This window comes from Mustela erminea, chromosome 1 (genome assembly GCF_009829155.1).
Source record: "Mustela erminea isolate mMusErm1 chromosome 1, mMusErm1.Pri, whole genome shotgun sequence".
NCBI lineage: Eukaryota > Metazoa > Chordata > Mammalia > Carnivora > Mustelidae > Mustela > Mustela erminea.
Window position 1 is genome coordinate 191,717,130 of NC_045614.1, and position 15,480 is coordinate 191,732,609.

Consider the following 15,480-nt stretch of genomic DNA (forward strand, 5'->3'; position numbering starts at 1 on the left):
AAAGAACAGGCTGAGTGCTAGAAGTCTCGGAAATGCCTGGCATGGCATCGTTACCTAGAAGTTTCCTGTTCTCGTAGCCTTATAGATTTATGTGACCGTTGTAGGCCTCTCTGCGCCGTGGCCCGTGCTTCCAGTTTGCCCAGCCTAACCAAGAGATAATACAGACTCTGGGGAGAACATATGCTCTGCTTCTTCTATGTTTATAAGTTTATCCCTGATAGCCCCTGTTCTGTATTACACTGAAAAGTACTAGTTATTTCAGTGTGTTCATGCCCTCTTTCTAAATAGAATATCCCCTAAACTACTAAATATACTTATACATTATTTAAACGATAAGTCTAGATGATTTGAGTACTTACCCTTCATCACCTATCCAAAACCTTTAAGGCAAGTTGCATTTCAGAATTCGGAACTTGGGCTTATAGAAAGGAAATATGATATACATACCATAGTCAAGGTCTAGGGCAGAGCCCCACAATCAGACTACTTGTTCTGCAGTGAAATATGTGGGTATTTTACCCTAAATGTGTTAAATAAAGACTTCAAAGAGCCCCGTATTAGTTTTCATGCCGGTTGGCCATCAAATTATTTGGCACCAAATTTGAGAAAACACTGAATTGGCAGAGCTTTTTGACTTTTAGAGTTAGGGTGGATTACAGCCTATATTTGTGGATATGGTAAGAAGAAAGTAGAGTTAAAAAAAAGAAAGAAAGAAAGGAAAAGGGGAGACAAGATTGGTCAAAACTTAGGAGAATCCTCCTTCCGATGAAAGATTGTGAGGAATGCCAAAGGTAATACTGTGCACAACTTTTTTCTCACAGGGTATACATTTCTTTGTTTCTTTTTTTAATATTTTATTTATTTGAGAGAGAAAGAGTGAAAGAGAGAAAGCATAAGAGGGGGGAAAATCGGAGAGAGAAGCAGACTCCATGCTGAGCAGGTAGCCCCATGCGGGACTCAATTCTGGGACTCCAGGATCATGACCTGAGCCTAAAGCAGATTCTTAACCAACTGAGCCACTGAGGCACTCCGGGGTGTACATTCTTGAAACAGATTCATCAATATTCATCATTCCTTACACCCAAGTAGGGACTCCTTCAACATATGCTGAACTATTTCTTCTGCCAAAAACCATTATTTATGATATGAATGATTTTAATATACTTAAACACTTGTGTGTTTATGTGTAAATATGCTTACTTCTAAAGTTGTTGAATAATCAGAAGAGATAAAATATATGAAAATGATGGAAAGTGAAACTTTATAAAGTATTATTCATATTATGTAAAAGACTAAAGAACCATTCATGAAGCTTGGGTTTTTTTCCTCCAGATTACTCAATCTCTGAATTTTTGGGTGAGGAAAGCTTGTGAAATTGAAACCAATGCAGTTTCCATTGAAAGAGTTTGTGAATATGAAAATATGGATAAAGAGGTAAGCAGTCCTAAATAACCAATAAGTAGATACAGGATTAAGACATTTTAATGCACCTTAAATTGACATTTAAAAAAATAAGTTTTAAACACAACCTGCTTTTCCAAATTCATGTTGTAATACTCAGCATTTCAATGAAATTAAAACCCAATCTACTGTTAAATACACCATTATTTTATATATCACTAAAATAGAAAAAATACCAGTTAACTGAATTGCAGTAGTATACAAATTATAAGATATGTTATATTGCAGAGATTAAATATGAGTGCCTGTTCTTAGAAGGTGCAGTGATTTGTCTTCCACCAGAGTAAAATATGCAACCTACGATTATAACTTTGTGAGGATTTTACATTGTGAAAAGTGTCTTAGTGGAGTCATCTCATAATGGAAGTCTGTGCAATTGTTAAATTAACTACATTTTTATTGTTTATTCTTTGTGTTCCATTTACTCATCATTAACATCTCTGTGGATGGAAAGGAGGAGAATACATCAGTCTGTTTTGTTCCTTTTAATTAATTATAATTAGAAAGGAGAAGGTTTACACTGTTGACAGAGTATAATATTTGAGTTACCTGCGTATGTTACTCATCTCCATTCCTTCTGCCTCCCGCTTCCATGAATTAACAAGGCAGATGTTACAGTTGACTTGAATTTTTGTATCTTCTTCAAACCACCTATAGAGGTATCTCAACCATGAAATGTTCCTCTTTTGCTCATGACTCTCAGGAAGAGGTGTCCCTCCTTCAAAGAGAAAACCAGAGTTTCCTCTTGTATTTTGGGTAATGTCTGTTCACGTCTTCTGTCAGGCGTTGCTCCATTCACCACTTCCTTTCCTTTCTGCATCTCAGCACCCTGACCCCCTTGCCTCTCTCAACCTATAAACATGCTAAAATATTATCTGCATCTTCCAACTCTTCCCTAAATTTTGAATCCCTCCCCATCTAGATTCTTCCCCAGGTCTTACCTTCCTTTTTGACACAAATTTCATGGAAGATTAACCTACCTTCACCACCTCCAATTATCAACATTCAGTTTGCTCAATCTATTGCCATGTGATGACCGCTGTATAACTTTATTGTTTTATATACCTTCTAACTTTTTGTGTATATACCTTTGTATATAAACTTCTTATTTATGTATGTATAAATTTATAATATATATTTGTTCCATATTAAAAACCACCTACACCCACACATTTAAAAAAGTCGTCTTTATGTAATTTGATGCAGGTGGGACAAGTATTGTTATAAAAGCTTTAATGTGGAAGAAGTCGGTTGTTCACATAATTCTGTTTATCTTTCTGGAACCCCATTTCTCTGCACCATTTTACAGAAGAATTCTCTGGAATTGCCTATACGTCTCTCATTCTATTTTGGACTCTGGCCAAACGGGCTTTAAACCCCACCACTCTACCGAACCTGCCTTTGTCAAGATCACCAGTGGTCTCCTGTCCGTCATCACTTGACCTAATCCATCTTCTGACGCCAGGGACCATCCCAGCCCTCACGCTTCCTCTCGCTGCCCAAACACCACACTCTCTGCCTCCAGCTGTTCCTGCAGTGTCTCAGGCAGGCCCCTGTCTCAGGACTTCAGCATGTATAGTTAGTTGTCTGCCTGGAAAGCACTTCAGCCTGTATCCACAGGGCTTGTTGCCATATCCTGCCCAACCAGGACTTCTCTATTCACCCTACTTAAAATTACCGCCATCTTCTGAAGCTTTATCACTATCTAACATTCTACATATGCTGTATGGTTCTTTCTCTCTCTCTCTGGCATCCTGTATGCTCTGTAAGGACAAGAATTTGTATCTGTTTTGCTCACGGATGAATCCCATCAGCTAAAGTACTGACTAGCATAGGAAATAGTATTTGGGCAATGAGTGAATGACGAACAGTCCTCTTCTCAGCTAAAATTTCCAATAGGTAACCTTCAGCAAATTGGTACTTAGGAAAGGAAATTCTTCCTTTTTTTTTTTTTTTAAAGAGATTTTATTTATTTATTTGACAGAGAGAGAAAGGAAACATAAGCAGAGGGGGTGGGAGAAGGAGAAGCAGACATCCCACTGAGCAGGGAGCCCAGTGCAGGGCTCCATCCCAGGACCCTGGGATCATGACCTGAGTCGAAAGCAACTGCTTCTCTGACTGAGCCACCCAGGCACCCCTAGAAGATTCTTCTTAATAACTGTATAGGAGATGGGAAGCCTTGTTACCTCCAAAACTTTTTTTAAATTTTTTATTATTTTAAAGATTTTATTTATTTATTTGAAAGAGAATCAGAGAGAGTGAAAGAGGGGAAAGGGTCAGTGGGAGAAGCAGATTCCCCCCTGAGGAGGGAGCCTGACACGGGACTCCAGGATCATGACCTGAGCCGAAGGCAGACGCCCAACCAATTGAGTCACCCAGGTGTCCTCAAAAACTTATTTCTAAGCTTTTCTACTAACTACATGAGAACTTTTGCATTGGTAATATTTAAAACTATTTTCAGATCATAATATCCACAGATGTTTTCTATCACTTTTATTTATATGCAGGATAATTATTTTTTGGAGGAAAACGTATTTTTTGTGATTATTATAATATTTCTTTGTTTTAAGGCACCCTGGATAATGTCTAAAAGGCCTCCATCACAATGGCCCGAGAAAGGGATAGTGGAATTTATTAATTACCAGGCTCGATACCGTGATGATCTTGGTTTAGCATTACGAGATATCACTTTCCAGACTCATGGTGAAGAGAAGGTACCGTATATATTTTATAAGTTTCACTTTCCTTTTTGTTTGAATTCATTCATTGTTGCGGTCTAACTATGATAGGGTATTGAATATAATATGGTCTTTGGTCAAATTTCATATAAAAGTAATAAACTCATGTCATTGGTATATACAGAACAAGTTTTTCCTCTTTAAAAACAAAAGGTGTTTTTAAATTGTGCATACTGTATTATGAAACATAATTTTAGCATACTTTATTTTTTTTTTAAGATTTTATTTGACAGACAGAGATCACAAGTAAGCAGTGCAGCAGGCATAGAGAGAGGAAGAAGCAGGCTCCCTGAGGAGCAGAGAGCCCGATGTGGGGCTTGATCCCAGGACCCTGAGATCATGACCTGAGCCGAAGGCAGAGGCTTTTAACCCACTGAGCCACCAGGTGCCCCATAATTTTAGCATATTTTTTTCAGCTTTATTGAGTTATAATTAACAAGTAAATATTGTATATATTTGAAGTATACAACGTGATGGTGGGATATATATACATATATAGAGAGAGTAATGATTATCACAATCAATTAACACATCCATCACCTCACATAGTTACAAGGTTTTTGTTTTTGTTGTTTTGATTTTTTTGGACGTGGTAGGAACATCTCAGATCTATCTCAGCAAATTTCAAGTATACAATACAGAACTATTAACTGTAATCACCTCACTTTAGATCCCCAGAACACATTCTTCTTATTCATCTGAGAATTCATGCACTTTGACCCATATCTTCCCATTTTCCCCACCCTCAGTCCCTGGTAACCACTGTTGACCCTGTGGTACTATGGGTTTGACTTTTTTAGATTCCAAATATAAGGAAGATCGTGCAGTATTTATCTTTCTCCCTCTGGCTAATTCCACTTAGCATAATGTCCACCAGGTTCATCTGTGTTGCACAAATGGCAGGATTTCCATCCTTTTTATGTCTAAATTATTCCAGTGCATATGTATGTGTGCATATATATGCACGTTTTCATTATTGTTCTATGGACGGACACTTTGGTGTCCTGGCTATTGTGAATATGAACACAGGAGTGCAGATTTCTAATTTTGTTTCCTTTGGATATATACCCAGTAGTATACTTTATTTTTACTTCCTTCTATTATGTCAAGAGCAATAAGAAGACAGTAAAATTAAGTTACCCAAAATATAGCAAATCCATAGGAGAGAATATTTATGTAGTCCTTGATACCATGTTTTCCAGGATTATTAGTGAAAAGGGAAAATACTTGAGATGTAATTGGTTAATAAAAACTATATACAAAACTGTTGATAGTATACCAGTTTTCTGTTTTAAAAAAGCAAACGGGTAGACTACATTAGCAAAAATCCTAGAAAACAGTTGTAAAACATAAATCGTGGTTCTCTTCAGGTGACAGGATTATAAATAATTTCTACTACTATAGTTTTTCCTGCATTTTTCAAAATGTTTTATGAAAATATATCATTTCCTTAGAAAGATTTTACAAGTGAAAAAAGTAAAAAATGAAGAAAAAAATTGACAGTAATGTCCCACTTTTTCTTTTTCAGAGAACTGACTTTTATAACCCCAAACATCTCTTTTTCTAACTGTCTAAACCATGTCCACTGCAGGAGCATCAAGAACAAAAAATGTCTTTGGAACAAAGGAAGTCATTGTAGAATTTTGATGATCCCAATTAATTCAACAGAACCTGATATTTCTAGTATGTGTGTCAGGTTTAAGATTTAAGATCTTTTATCAGGGCAAACCAACCTCCTTAATGTTTTCTTAGCTTAATGTTCCCATTAAAACCAAGATACAAATCAACACCGAGAGGGATTGCTTTATTTATTTATTTTTTTAAGATTTTATTTATTTACTTGACGGAGTGAAGACAGCACAAGCAGGCAGAGCAGCAGGCAGAGAAAGAGAGAGAGGCAGGCTCCCCGCTGAGCAAGGAGCCCAATATGGGACTCGATCCCAGGACCCTGGGATCATGACCTGAGCCAAAGGCAGACATTTAACTAACTGAGACACCAGGCGTCCCTCTAGGGATTGCTTTAGTCCTTGTGGTGAAAGGACTATGTGCAATCACTTGATGTTTATGTCAAGTTGATTATCTTGTCCAGGAATCCAAGATCCTCAGATGTTACCCATAGGTGTCCTCAGTAGTTCTAATGCCAGAGTTGTTTTGATACACCAAGGAAATCTTCAAACATTCCTTTGGATTTTCTATCCTTCTGGCAAAGAGTTCCTGTCCCCTTTGTTGTTTGTTAGTTTGTTTTATCTGTGGAAGGGGGGGTAGAGAAGCCTCATTTTGAAAGTCCCAAGAAAACTACCCCATTATCAGAGTCATCTTTGGCCACACTCTGAATAGCTAGTCCCAGGATGGTTCAGGGGTTGTCTGCTCTTCCTGCGACTGCTGGCATGCTCTAGTTAGGTGGTTATTAAATTACTCAAAAGTAAAGAAAATCTACATAATTACCCTGGGCTTTTCCAGTGAGTAATGAGTATTGGATAAAGACTGCACCTTAGAAGTCACATTACGTCTTCCATGTCAGGCAGTGTTACTCTGTTAGGCAAACTTAAATCCCACTGAGCCCACACCTAATGTATTTGTTGTCAGTGCAAAAAGGCCCCAGTCCTTTACCAAAAGCACAGTGCAAACTGTTTATGATCATTTCATTACAGATTGGAATCGTGGGACGGACTGGAGCAGGCAAATCAACGCTTTCAAATTGTCTGTTTAGAATTGTGGAAAGATCAGGAGGCAAAATTATTATTGATGGTATTGACATATCAACTATTGGACTTCATGACCTTCGGGGCAGACTTAATATTATTCCACAGGTATAGCCTATTTTGTCAGTAGATTTTCTTTTAACTCCCTTTAGGTGATCTTCTTTTTCTTCTTCTTCTTCTTCTACTGCTGCTGCTGCTGCTGCTGCTGCTTCTTTTTCTTTTTTTAAAGTGTGTTCCTTCCAAGTGTCTAAATTCATTTTTAGAAGCCAGCGCATTTAAATGTGTTATGAAAAATCACTACATAACTAAATCCTATTAAACACTCTTACTCTAAAACGTTTTTCCTAAAAGCATTTGAAAAACTGGTATGTTGCTTTACAAGTTTCCTTCATAATAGTAAATGCAAATAATAAAATTTGAATGAAGAGATCAGACTGAAATGCATTGCTGTTTTTTGGAAGAAAAAAAATTACTGGGGTGCCTGGGTGGCTCAGTGGGTTTAAGCCTCTACTTCGGCTCAGGTCATGATCCCAGGGTCCTGGGATCAAGTCCCACGTTGGGTTCTCTGCTCAGTGGGGACCCTGCTTCCCGCTCTCTCTCTGCCTGCCTCTCTGCCTACTTGTGATCTCTGTTTGTCAAATAAATAATTTTTTTTAAGATTTTAAAAAAGATTACTGAGGCTTTTGCCTAATTGGTAGAGTGAGTGTAAAATTTTGCCTCTGTAGTTTGAAGTTTAAAAACATTTAAAAAGATGAAAAGAACAATATTTTAGTTAGATCATTTTTTAAGTGCTTTGATTTGTCTGTCTGCAGCATCAAAGGAACTTGATCATTAACAAATATGCAAATTGGCTCAAGAACATGCATCTACAGTCAAAGATGAGTTATTCAGTTGCGTTTGAGAGATTTAAGCTGAGTATTTATGGGATGTCTTTGTATTACCTTCTAATAAAAATCTTAAAATACAATCTCTTTTTCATATTGTTTAGACATATACTCATATACTTGTATTCATGAATTTACTTCAAAAGCAAATTTGAAGGGAATTCAGGCAGAGAAAAACATTTAATGAAGAAAAGAGATATTAGTCATTCCTTTCTTATAAATAAATAAAGGGCAGTAAACTACAGTTTTACCAGGCATGTTGGTATATTGGAAAGAGCGTGACTTGCCCTGTTCCAATTCTGTTCAACCACTCACCATCTGTGTGGCTTTCAACAAGAGCTCTTTGGACCCTCCAGCTCAGTCTCCGTGAAATGGGGATAATGACTTCCATCGTTTGGAGTTGCTGTGCTGATTGACAATATTACATCCGTACTGCAGTTTGCATTTATTCTACATCTTTGACTAAATGGCAGCTATCATCATCATCATTATTATTGTGGCTTATGTTGATGTTGTTAATGAGAAGGAAAGATGATGAAATTTATAATGATTTAATCTCATTTACAGCTTATCCTGATTCTCTTCTCTTTTATTTTCAATATAAAATGAATTTTATAACTATTTAGGTGTGATCATTTTGTTTTTTCTTTACTTTCTGAATCTGATTTTTTTTTTTTTTTTTTAATGTGCTTTTGCCTCATGTGAAAGTAAGATTACTGGTGACGATTTTATTCTCTAGGATCCTGTTTTATTTTCTGGTACCCTTCAAATGAACCTGGATCCCCTAGACAAGTATTCTGATAGAGAGCTGTGGGAGGTGCTGGAACTGTGTCACTTAAAAGACTTTGTGCAGTCTCTTCCCAAGAAGCTGCTGCATGAGATTTCAGAGGGAGGTGAAAACCTCAGGTAAGCTGCTAAGAAGAAAGCTTGGCCAACTTACACATTCCAAGGCTCCCTAGAGGCTTTGAGTTAGCGTCAAAGGGAAGTCATGCCTGAGTCACCAGGGATCGCCTTTGGTCTGATGGAAGCACATGATTGCTCAAGGAATATAATGGTACCACTGGCTGGGAAACCACTGGTGAAGGAAAGAAAGGGGGAAAAAGGAACGATCTGGTATGAAAAGTTACTATTTAATTGACTCTTCTTTTGTAAAGACTCCTATTTGAATAGCTTTCTTCCTTAAAAAGGTTGTTAGGGGCTCCTTTTTCCTTCGTAGCTGCTTGATACCCGATGGTAGCTCCTTTGACATTCGAGTAATTTCGAGTAATATAATGCAGGTATTTATCAGAGACCTATGGAAAGTGAGCTCCAGCCCTGCACTGCACCACTCAGTCTCTCTGATGCTTGCCCTACCTCACTCTTTCTGCCACACAGACCTCTTTGCTGTTCCATGAATATACCAGGCCAGCTCTTGCCTGCCTCAGGGATTTTGCATCTGCTGCTGCCTTTGCCAAGAAAAAGTTTCCAGGGGCGCCTGGGTGGCTCAGTGGGTTAAGCCGCTGCCTTCGGCTCAGGTCATGATCTCAGGGTCCTGGGATCGAGTCCCGCATCGGGCTCTCTGTTCAGCAGGGAGCCTGCTTCCTCCTCTCTCTCTCTGCCTGCCTCTCTGCCTACTGTGATCTCTCTATGTCAAATAAATAAATAAAATCTTTAAAAAAAAAAAAAAAAGTTTCCACTGGAAATCTGCGTGGCTCACTCTCCCCTTCCTAAGGGTCTGGAATTAAAAGGCAGTGCCTTCAGTCCAGTGAGGTTTCTCTGGAAGGCCCGTCTGCCATGTCTACCCCAGGCCCACACTCTATACCTCCCCTTCTGTGTGCTTGAATTCTTCTCACTGTGCATTTTACTCATGTATCATGTTTATTTTGTTTCTGTCCTCCCACGAGAATGTAAACTCCACGTAGAGATTTTTGTCTCTTTCGACAAAACAAGTATTTCTCGAATAAAAGAATGAATGAATGTGTGGCTGAGAAAGAGAGGGAGTAGTAGTGATATCATTGGAATTCTAGAACAGAAAGTGTGTAACCATGAAGTCCACTGTCGAAATTATTTTACCTTTTTTTTTTTTAACAGCGTTGGACAAAGGCAGCTTGTCTGTCTTGCTCGTGCTTTGCTTCGAAAAACAAAAATCCTCATTTTGGATGAGGCAACAGCCTCCATTGATTTTGAGACTGATACCTTGGTACAGACCACGATCAGGAAAGAGTTCTCCGACTGTACCGTCCTGACGATTGCTCATAGACTGCACTCTATCGTTGATTCAGATAGGTACGCTTTACTTGTTTTTCAGAAATAAAACATATCTATCTATCTCTACAGAGTTAGCCACTGAATATACCAAATGTACTAATTGCCACTCATAAAGGATTGTATCCATGGTGAGAGATACAAAATTTTCCTTAAGAGTAGGAAACATATTTTTCAAACAATTGAAAGGATACATTCATGCCAAAAGAATATTTTGAAAACGAATATACTTATTGAGTTCAGTGGTACCTGTATTTGATAGTGACATAACTCACACAGTAAACCACATTTTATATTAGCAAGAAAACAAAAAGGGGTAAACCAGGAAATTGACTAAAGGTTCCTAACTGGATTTTTTTCACATTGCAGGGTACTCGTTCTAGACTCTGGAAGGATTACAGAATTTGAAACACCGCAGAATTTGATATGCCAGAAAGGACTTTTCTTTGAAATGCTGACAGAAGCTGGAATAACACAGGACTCAGTGACAAAATAATAAATACTTTTAGCTATAGATTGATTATACTGAATACAAAATAGTATGTTCAAAAATAGCAATGGGGGGAACTGTACAAAGGCAGGCCGCCGGCTACATGTTGGCATAAATACCAAAGAACATCGGCATTCCAGCTGTCCTGGGATGCACCCAACCTTCTCTCTTCTACTCGTGCCTCTGGAATGTCTGCTTTCTCCACATTGCCCAAAGTGCTACATGCCACGTATCCTTTAAGTCTCTGACTTCGTTTATGAGTCACCTTCTCTGTGAAGTGTCCCTTGATTTCCTCCCTGCTCTCTGATCTGATCTAGCTGTCCCTCTCTGTCGTCTCCCCAACCCCGTGTGCCTACTGGTGTCATGGCAGGGACCATGCTCTATTTTAATTATTTTAGTCTATCTTCCCATTAAAGCTACTTAAAGGCAAGTACCCAAGGTCAGTCATCTTTATATGTTGGGTTCTAGCATAGTCATTTTCATCTAGCTGATACCCGAGCAATGTTTGAAGAATTAATGACTTGTCATTTTTGAGTAATATAATGCAGGTATTTATAGACAGATGTGATGTGTGTTGAGCTGCTGTACAGTGTATAAAATGATGGGGGAATCACAGAAAAAATATTAGGAGTTATTCAGTCACTTTTTAGAAATAGTAACTATATATTAACTGTATTTTATGATGTACTTTATTTTAAAATAATATTTTATAATATTTCTTACTATTGATTTTGAGTAAATACTACTTTCTATGCAACATTATTTTTTTAGCTGGATTAACCTCAGTGACTTCGGAATCAGATAGTATACATTCACAAGAAGATTGTTTTCTTGTAATACTAATCTTGTTTTGAAGGACTTTTTAACTTAGTAGTTTTATTGTAATAGAAGCAATATTATTTCTTGAATTGCCCTTCAGATTTGAAGTATTCAAATTTTAATGGTATTTTCCTTCTAAGATGATTTTAATAAAATATTTTAACATGTTCTTGAAGACCTACCAACTATTTCTTTTATTTACCTTTTCTCCTTCTATGCAAAACCATGTACAACCTAGCGTCATTCCCTACAGGTATTTACAAAAAGTTGCCTAAAGTTATAAAACACTATATTACCTAAAACCTCCTCCCATTAGAATGTAAGCCACTAGAAGTGTTATCCTGTCTTTACAATCCCTGAAGTGCCCATCAGTATGTTCTGTACTCAGTACTAACAATGAATAAATATCTGTTGAATTCCATCAAGAAAGAGATCTAGACTCCAGCAAACGGTGCTGGGAAAATCAGACAGCTACCTACAAAAGAATGAAACTGGACCACTTTCTTACACTAAGCACAAAAATAAACTCTAAATGGATTTTTAAAAATATCTAAAGGAGAGACCTGAAACCATAAATCTCCTGGAAGAAAACAGAGTCATTTCTTGAACACTGGCCTATCAGTATTTTCTCTGGATATGTCTCCTCAGATGGGGAAACAAAAGCAAAAATGAACTATTGGGGCTGTACCAAAATAAAAAGCCTCTGCACAGTGAAGGAAACCATCAATGAGTAGATAAAGCAACCTACTGAATGGGAGAAGATATCTGCAAATGATATATCACATAAGAATTAATATCCAAAATACATAAAGAACTTTTACAACTCAACACTCAAGTAATCCAATTAAAAAGGGGCAGAGGACCTGAATAGACATTTTCCCCAAAAGGACATAGATGTGACCAACAGACGCATGAAAAGAGGCTCAACATCACTCATCATCAGGGAAATGCAAATCAAAACTGCAGTACGATATCACCTCACAACTGTCAGAATGGTTAACATCAAAAAGACAGGAAATAATGAGTGTTGGCAAGCATGTGGAGAAAAAGGAACTTTATGCACTGTTGGTGGGAATGCAAATTGGTACAGCCACTGTGGAAAACAGAATGGAGTTTCCTTGAAAAATTAAAAATAGAATTACCATATCATTCCATAATTATGCTACTGGGTATTTACTCAAAAAACTGAAAAATGCTAATTTGAAAAGATATATGCACCCCAATGTTTATTGCAGCATATATTCTTCCAGTGTTTTCATTATCAATAGTCTAGATATAGAAGCAACCCAGTGTCCATTGATAGATGAATGGATAAAGAAAATCTCTATAATGGAATATCACCTAGCCACAAAAAAAAAATGAGACTCCGCCATGTGCAACAATATGGTTGGATGTAGAGGGTATAATGCTACCTGAAAGAAGTCAGAAAAGACTAAAACCATATGATTTCACTCATATGTAGAAGTGAAGAAATAAAGATGAGAAATTTAAAGAAAAAAAAAAAACAGATTCCAATAGAGAAAACAAACTGGTGGTTGCCAGAGGGAAGATGGGTGGTGGGGGGGGTGGCTCAAATAGGTGAAGGGAATTAAGAGTATGCTTACTTTGTTGAGCCCTGAGTCATATAGTGCATTATTGAATGATTTTACTGTACACTTGAAATTAATTTAACACTGCATATTAAGTATACCTTAATTTATTTTATTTATTTTATTTGACAGAGAGAGAGAGATCACAAGTAGGCAGAGAGGCAGGCAGAGACAGAGGGGGAAGCAGGCTCCCCGCTGAGCAGAGAGCCCGATGCGGGACTCGATCCCAGGACACTGAGATCATGACCCGAGCCGAAGGCAGCGGCCTAATCCACTGAGCCACCATTTAAAAAAATCGATTTAGATATTTCTTTGTAAAATATTTTGTTTTAGCCTCTTTACACCTATAGTAAATCAACCAGAGACCCTCCATAATTTATTACTTTTTATTATTTTTTTAAACCCTCTGTAATTCAAAAAAAATCTAATGGGAAATCAGCAGTAGCCTGGATAAATTACGGTGGAGTCACACAGTGGAACTCTACATGGCTATGAGAATGAGTGCACAGCGACAGACAGCAGCAGGGATGACTCTCACAAGTATGTTGGGTTAAAGAGGCCAATGACAAAAGAATATTAGTATGAGATTCTGTAATTCTGTTTATACAAAAGTTTTTTTTTTTTAAAAAAGGAGAAGTAGGGGCTCCTGGGTGGCTCAGTGGGTTAAAGCCTCTGCCTTCGGCTCAGGTCATGATCCCAGGGTCTTGGGATCGAGTCCCGCATCGGGCTCTCTGCCACCAGGGAGCCTGCTTCCCTTCCTCTCTCTCTCTGCCTGCCTCTCTGCCTACTTGTGATCTCTGTCTATCAAATAAATAAATAAAATCTTAAAAAAAAAAAAAGTCTAAGTACTGTTAGAAGTCAGGATACTGGCTATTCTGGGTAAGGATTGAGGGGTAAAGATGGAAGCGGTCCACAAGATGGGCTTCTGGGATAACGGGGAAGTTCTGTTTCCTGATCCGGGCCTGAGTATTGGTTTAGTTCATGAAAATTCACCAAGCTGTATATTTAGGATATTTGCAGTTTTACATATACATCTACAGATATATGTGTAACAAAATATGTATAACATATGTGCAGATATATCTAAAATATATAGTATACTTAAGAGAAAAAGAAAGCAAAATTAAATATAAAAAATGTTACATATAAGTTGATGGAATCATTTAAATTCTACTCCTGAAACCAGTATTACACTATATGCTAACTAACTGGAATTTAAATAAAAACAAAAACAAAGACTAAGCCCAAAGTTCTCAAAGATAATTTTTCCATATTTTAAGAAATTAATATGACATGTTCATTACAGTTATGTTCACCAAGCTTATCCAGTCACTGAAGACCACTGTAAGCAAAGAGCTGGGTTCTCAATATGACAGGATTACAGAGAGCTAGTTTGAATTTTATTAAAAAAAAAAAAACTTTATTCGATGATTGTCTGATTTGTTTAAAGATTTTAACCATAAAATAAATTAAGAAAGTAATGATTATAATTTCAATATGTAGAAATATTTACCTTAGCTGATAGAAGGAAAATCCTAAGGAGGATTAAGTTGAATTCTTTAAAGGATAATGAGGATATTTATTATTGAAAGCATACCATATGCCTCGTACTGTGCAAGGCATTGGGACCTTTTATTACTTCTGTCTTCACTAAAGAATATAAGAAAGGCCTTAAAAAAAAAAAAAGAATATAAGAAAGGTATTATTATCTACTCATTTTGTCAAAAACAAGATTTCAAGGGGAAATGGGCCAATAGTATGTGGAATCCAGGTCTACATGGTGAGAAAATCATGTCTTTTCCAGTTCCAACTAAATGTCTCATTCTTGGGAGAACTAGTTAAAGAATCTGGTGGTTGAAAGTGGGGGAGAAAGATTTTAAACCAATAGCTTTGTAAGCATAGTGAATGAAATTAAAATTTGGGGGCAGGCTGCTTTTACAAATATAAGTTTGAACCATATGAAATAGCCATTTTGTAGATCAAAATGGTTTAATAATGGCAATTTCATATAATTTTTTTAAACTTTTTTTTTCTTTTTTAAAGATTTTATTTATTTATTTGACAGACAGAGATCACAAGTAAGCAGAGAGGCAGGCAGAGAGACGGAGGAAGCAGGCTCTCCAATGAGCAGAGAGCCGGATGCAAGACTCGATCCCAGGACCCTGGGATCATGACCCTAGCCGAAGGCAGAGGCTTTAACCCACTGAGCCACTCAGGCGTCCCAATTTCATATACTTTTAAATTAAATTTCATATACCTTTTTTGATATCAAACAGTATTAAGAAGACATACGCTGGGGCATCTGGGTGGCTCAGTCCATTAAGCATCTGCCTTTGGTCATGATCCCAGAATCGTGGGATTGAGCTCTGCATTGTGCTCAGTGGAAAGCCTGCTTCTCTCTCTCCTTCTGCTGCTCTCTCTACTTGTTCTCTCTTATTAAAAAATAAAATATTTTTTAAAAAGAAGACATCATGCTGTATTTTAATACACACAAATAGTTATAACTGATCTGTAGGGACTTCCTTTTAGGAAAAATAACCAAGAAAAAATAAG

At 37.3% G+C, this 15,480-nt stretch overlaps 1 protein-coding gene across 9 annotated transcripts in view; it reads left to right on the forward strand.

Moving 5' to 3' along the window:
• Positions 1-11,513, forward strand: part of LOC116595781 (canalicular multispecific organic anion transporter 1-like) — an 89,848-nt gene extending 78,335 nt beyond the window's left edge. For 7 of the 9 annotated variants that reach the window (XM_032352544.1, XM_032352580.1, XM_032352564.1 and 4 more), the window contains 6 exons: positions 1,333-1,434; positions 4,032-4,175; positions 6,851-7,009; positions 8,525-8,691; positions 9,856-10,050; positions 10,399-11,513. In XM_032352544.1, the coding sequence (XP_032208435.1) occupies positions 1,333-1,434; positions 4,032-4,175; positions 6,851-7,009; positions 8,525-8,691; positions 9,856-10,050; positions 10,399-10,525 (894 nt within the window). In that variant the 3' untranslated portion in view covers positions 10,526-11,513. The remainder of the gene's footprint in view (positions 1-1,332; positions 1,435-4,031; positions 4,176-6,850; positions 7,010-8,524; positions 8,692-9,855; positions 10,051-10,398) is intronic. The other 2 variants (XM_032352573.1, XM_032352554.1) reach the window with 2 other exon arrangements.
• Positions 11,514-15,480: the final 3,967 nt, after the last annotated feature.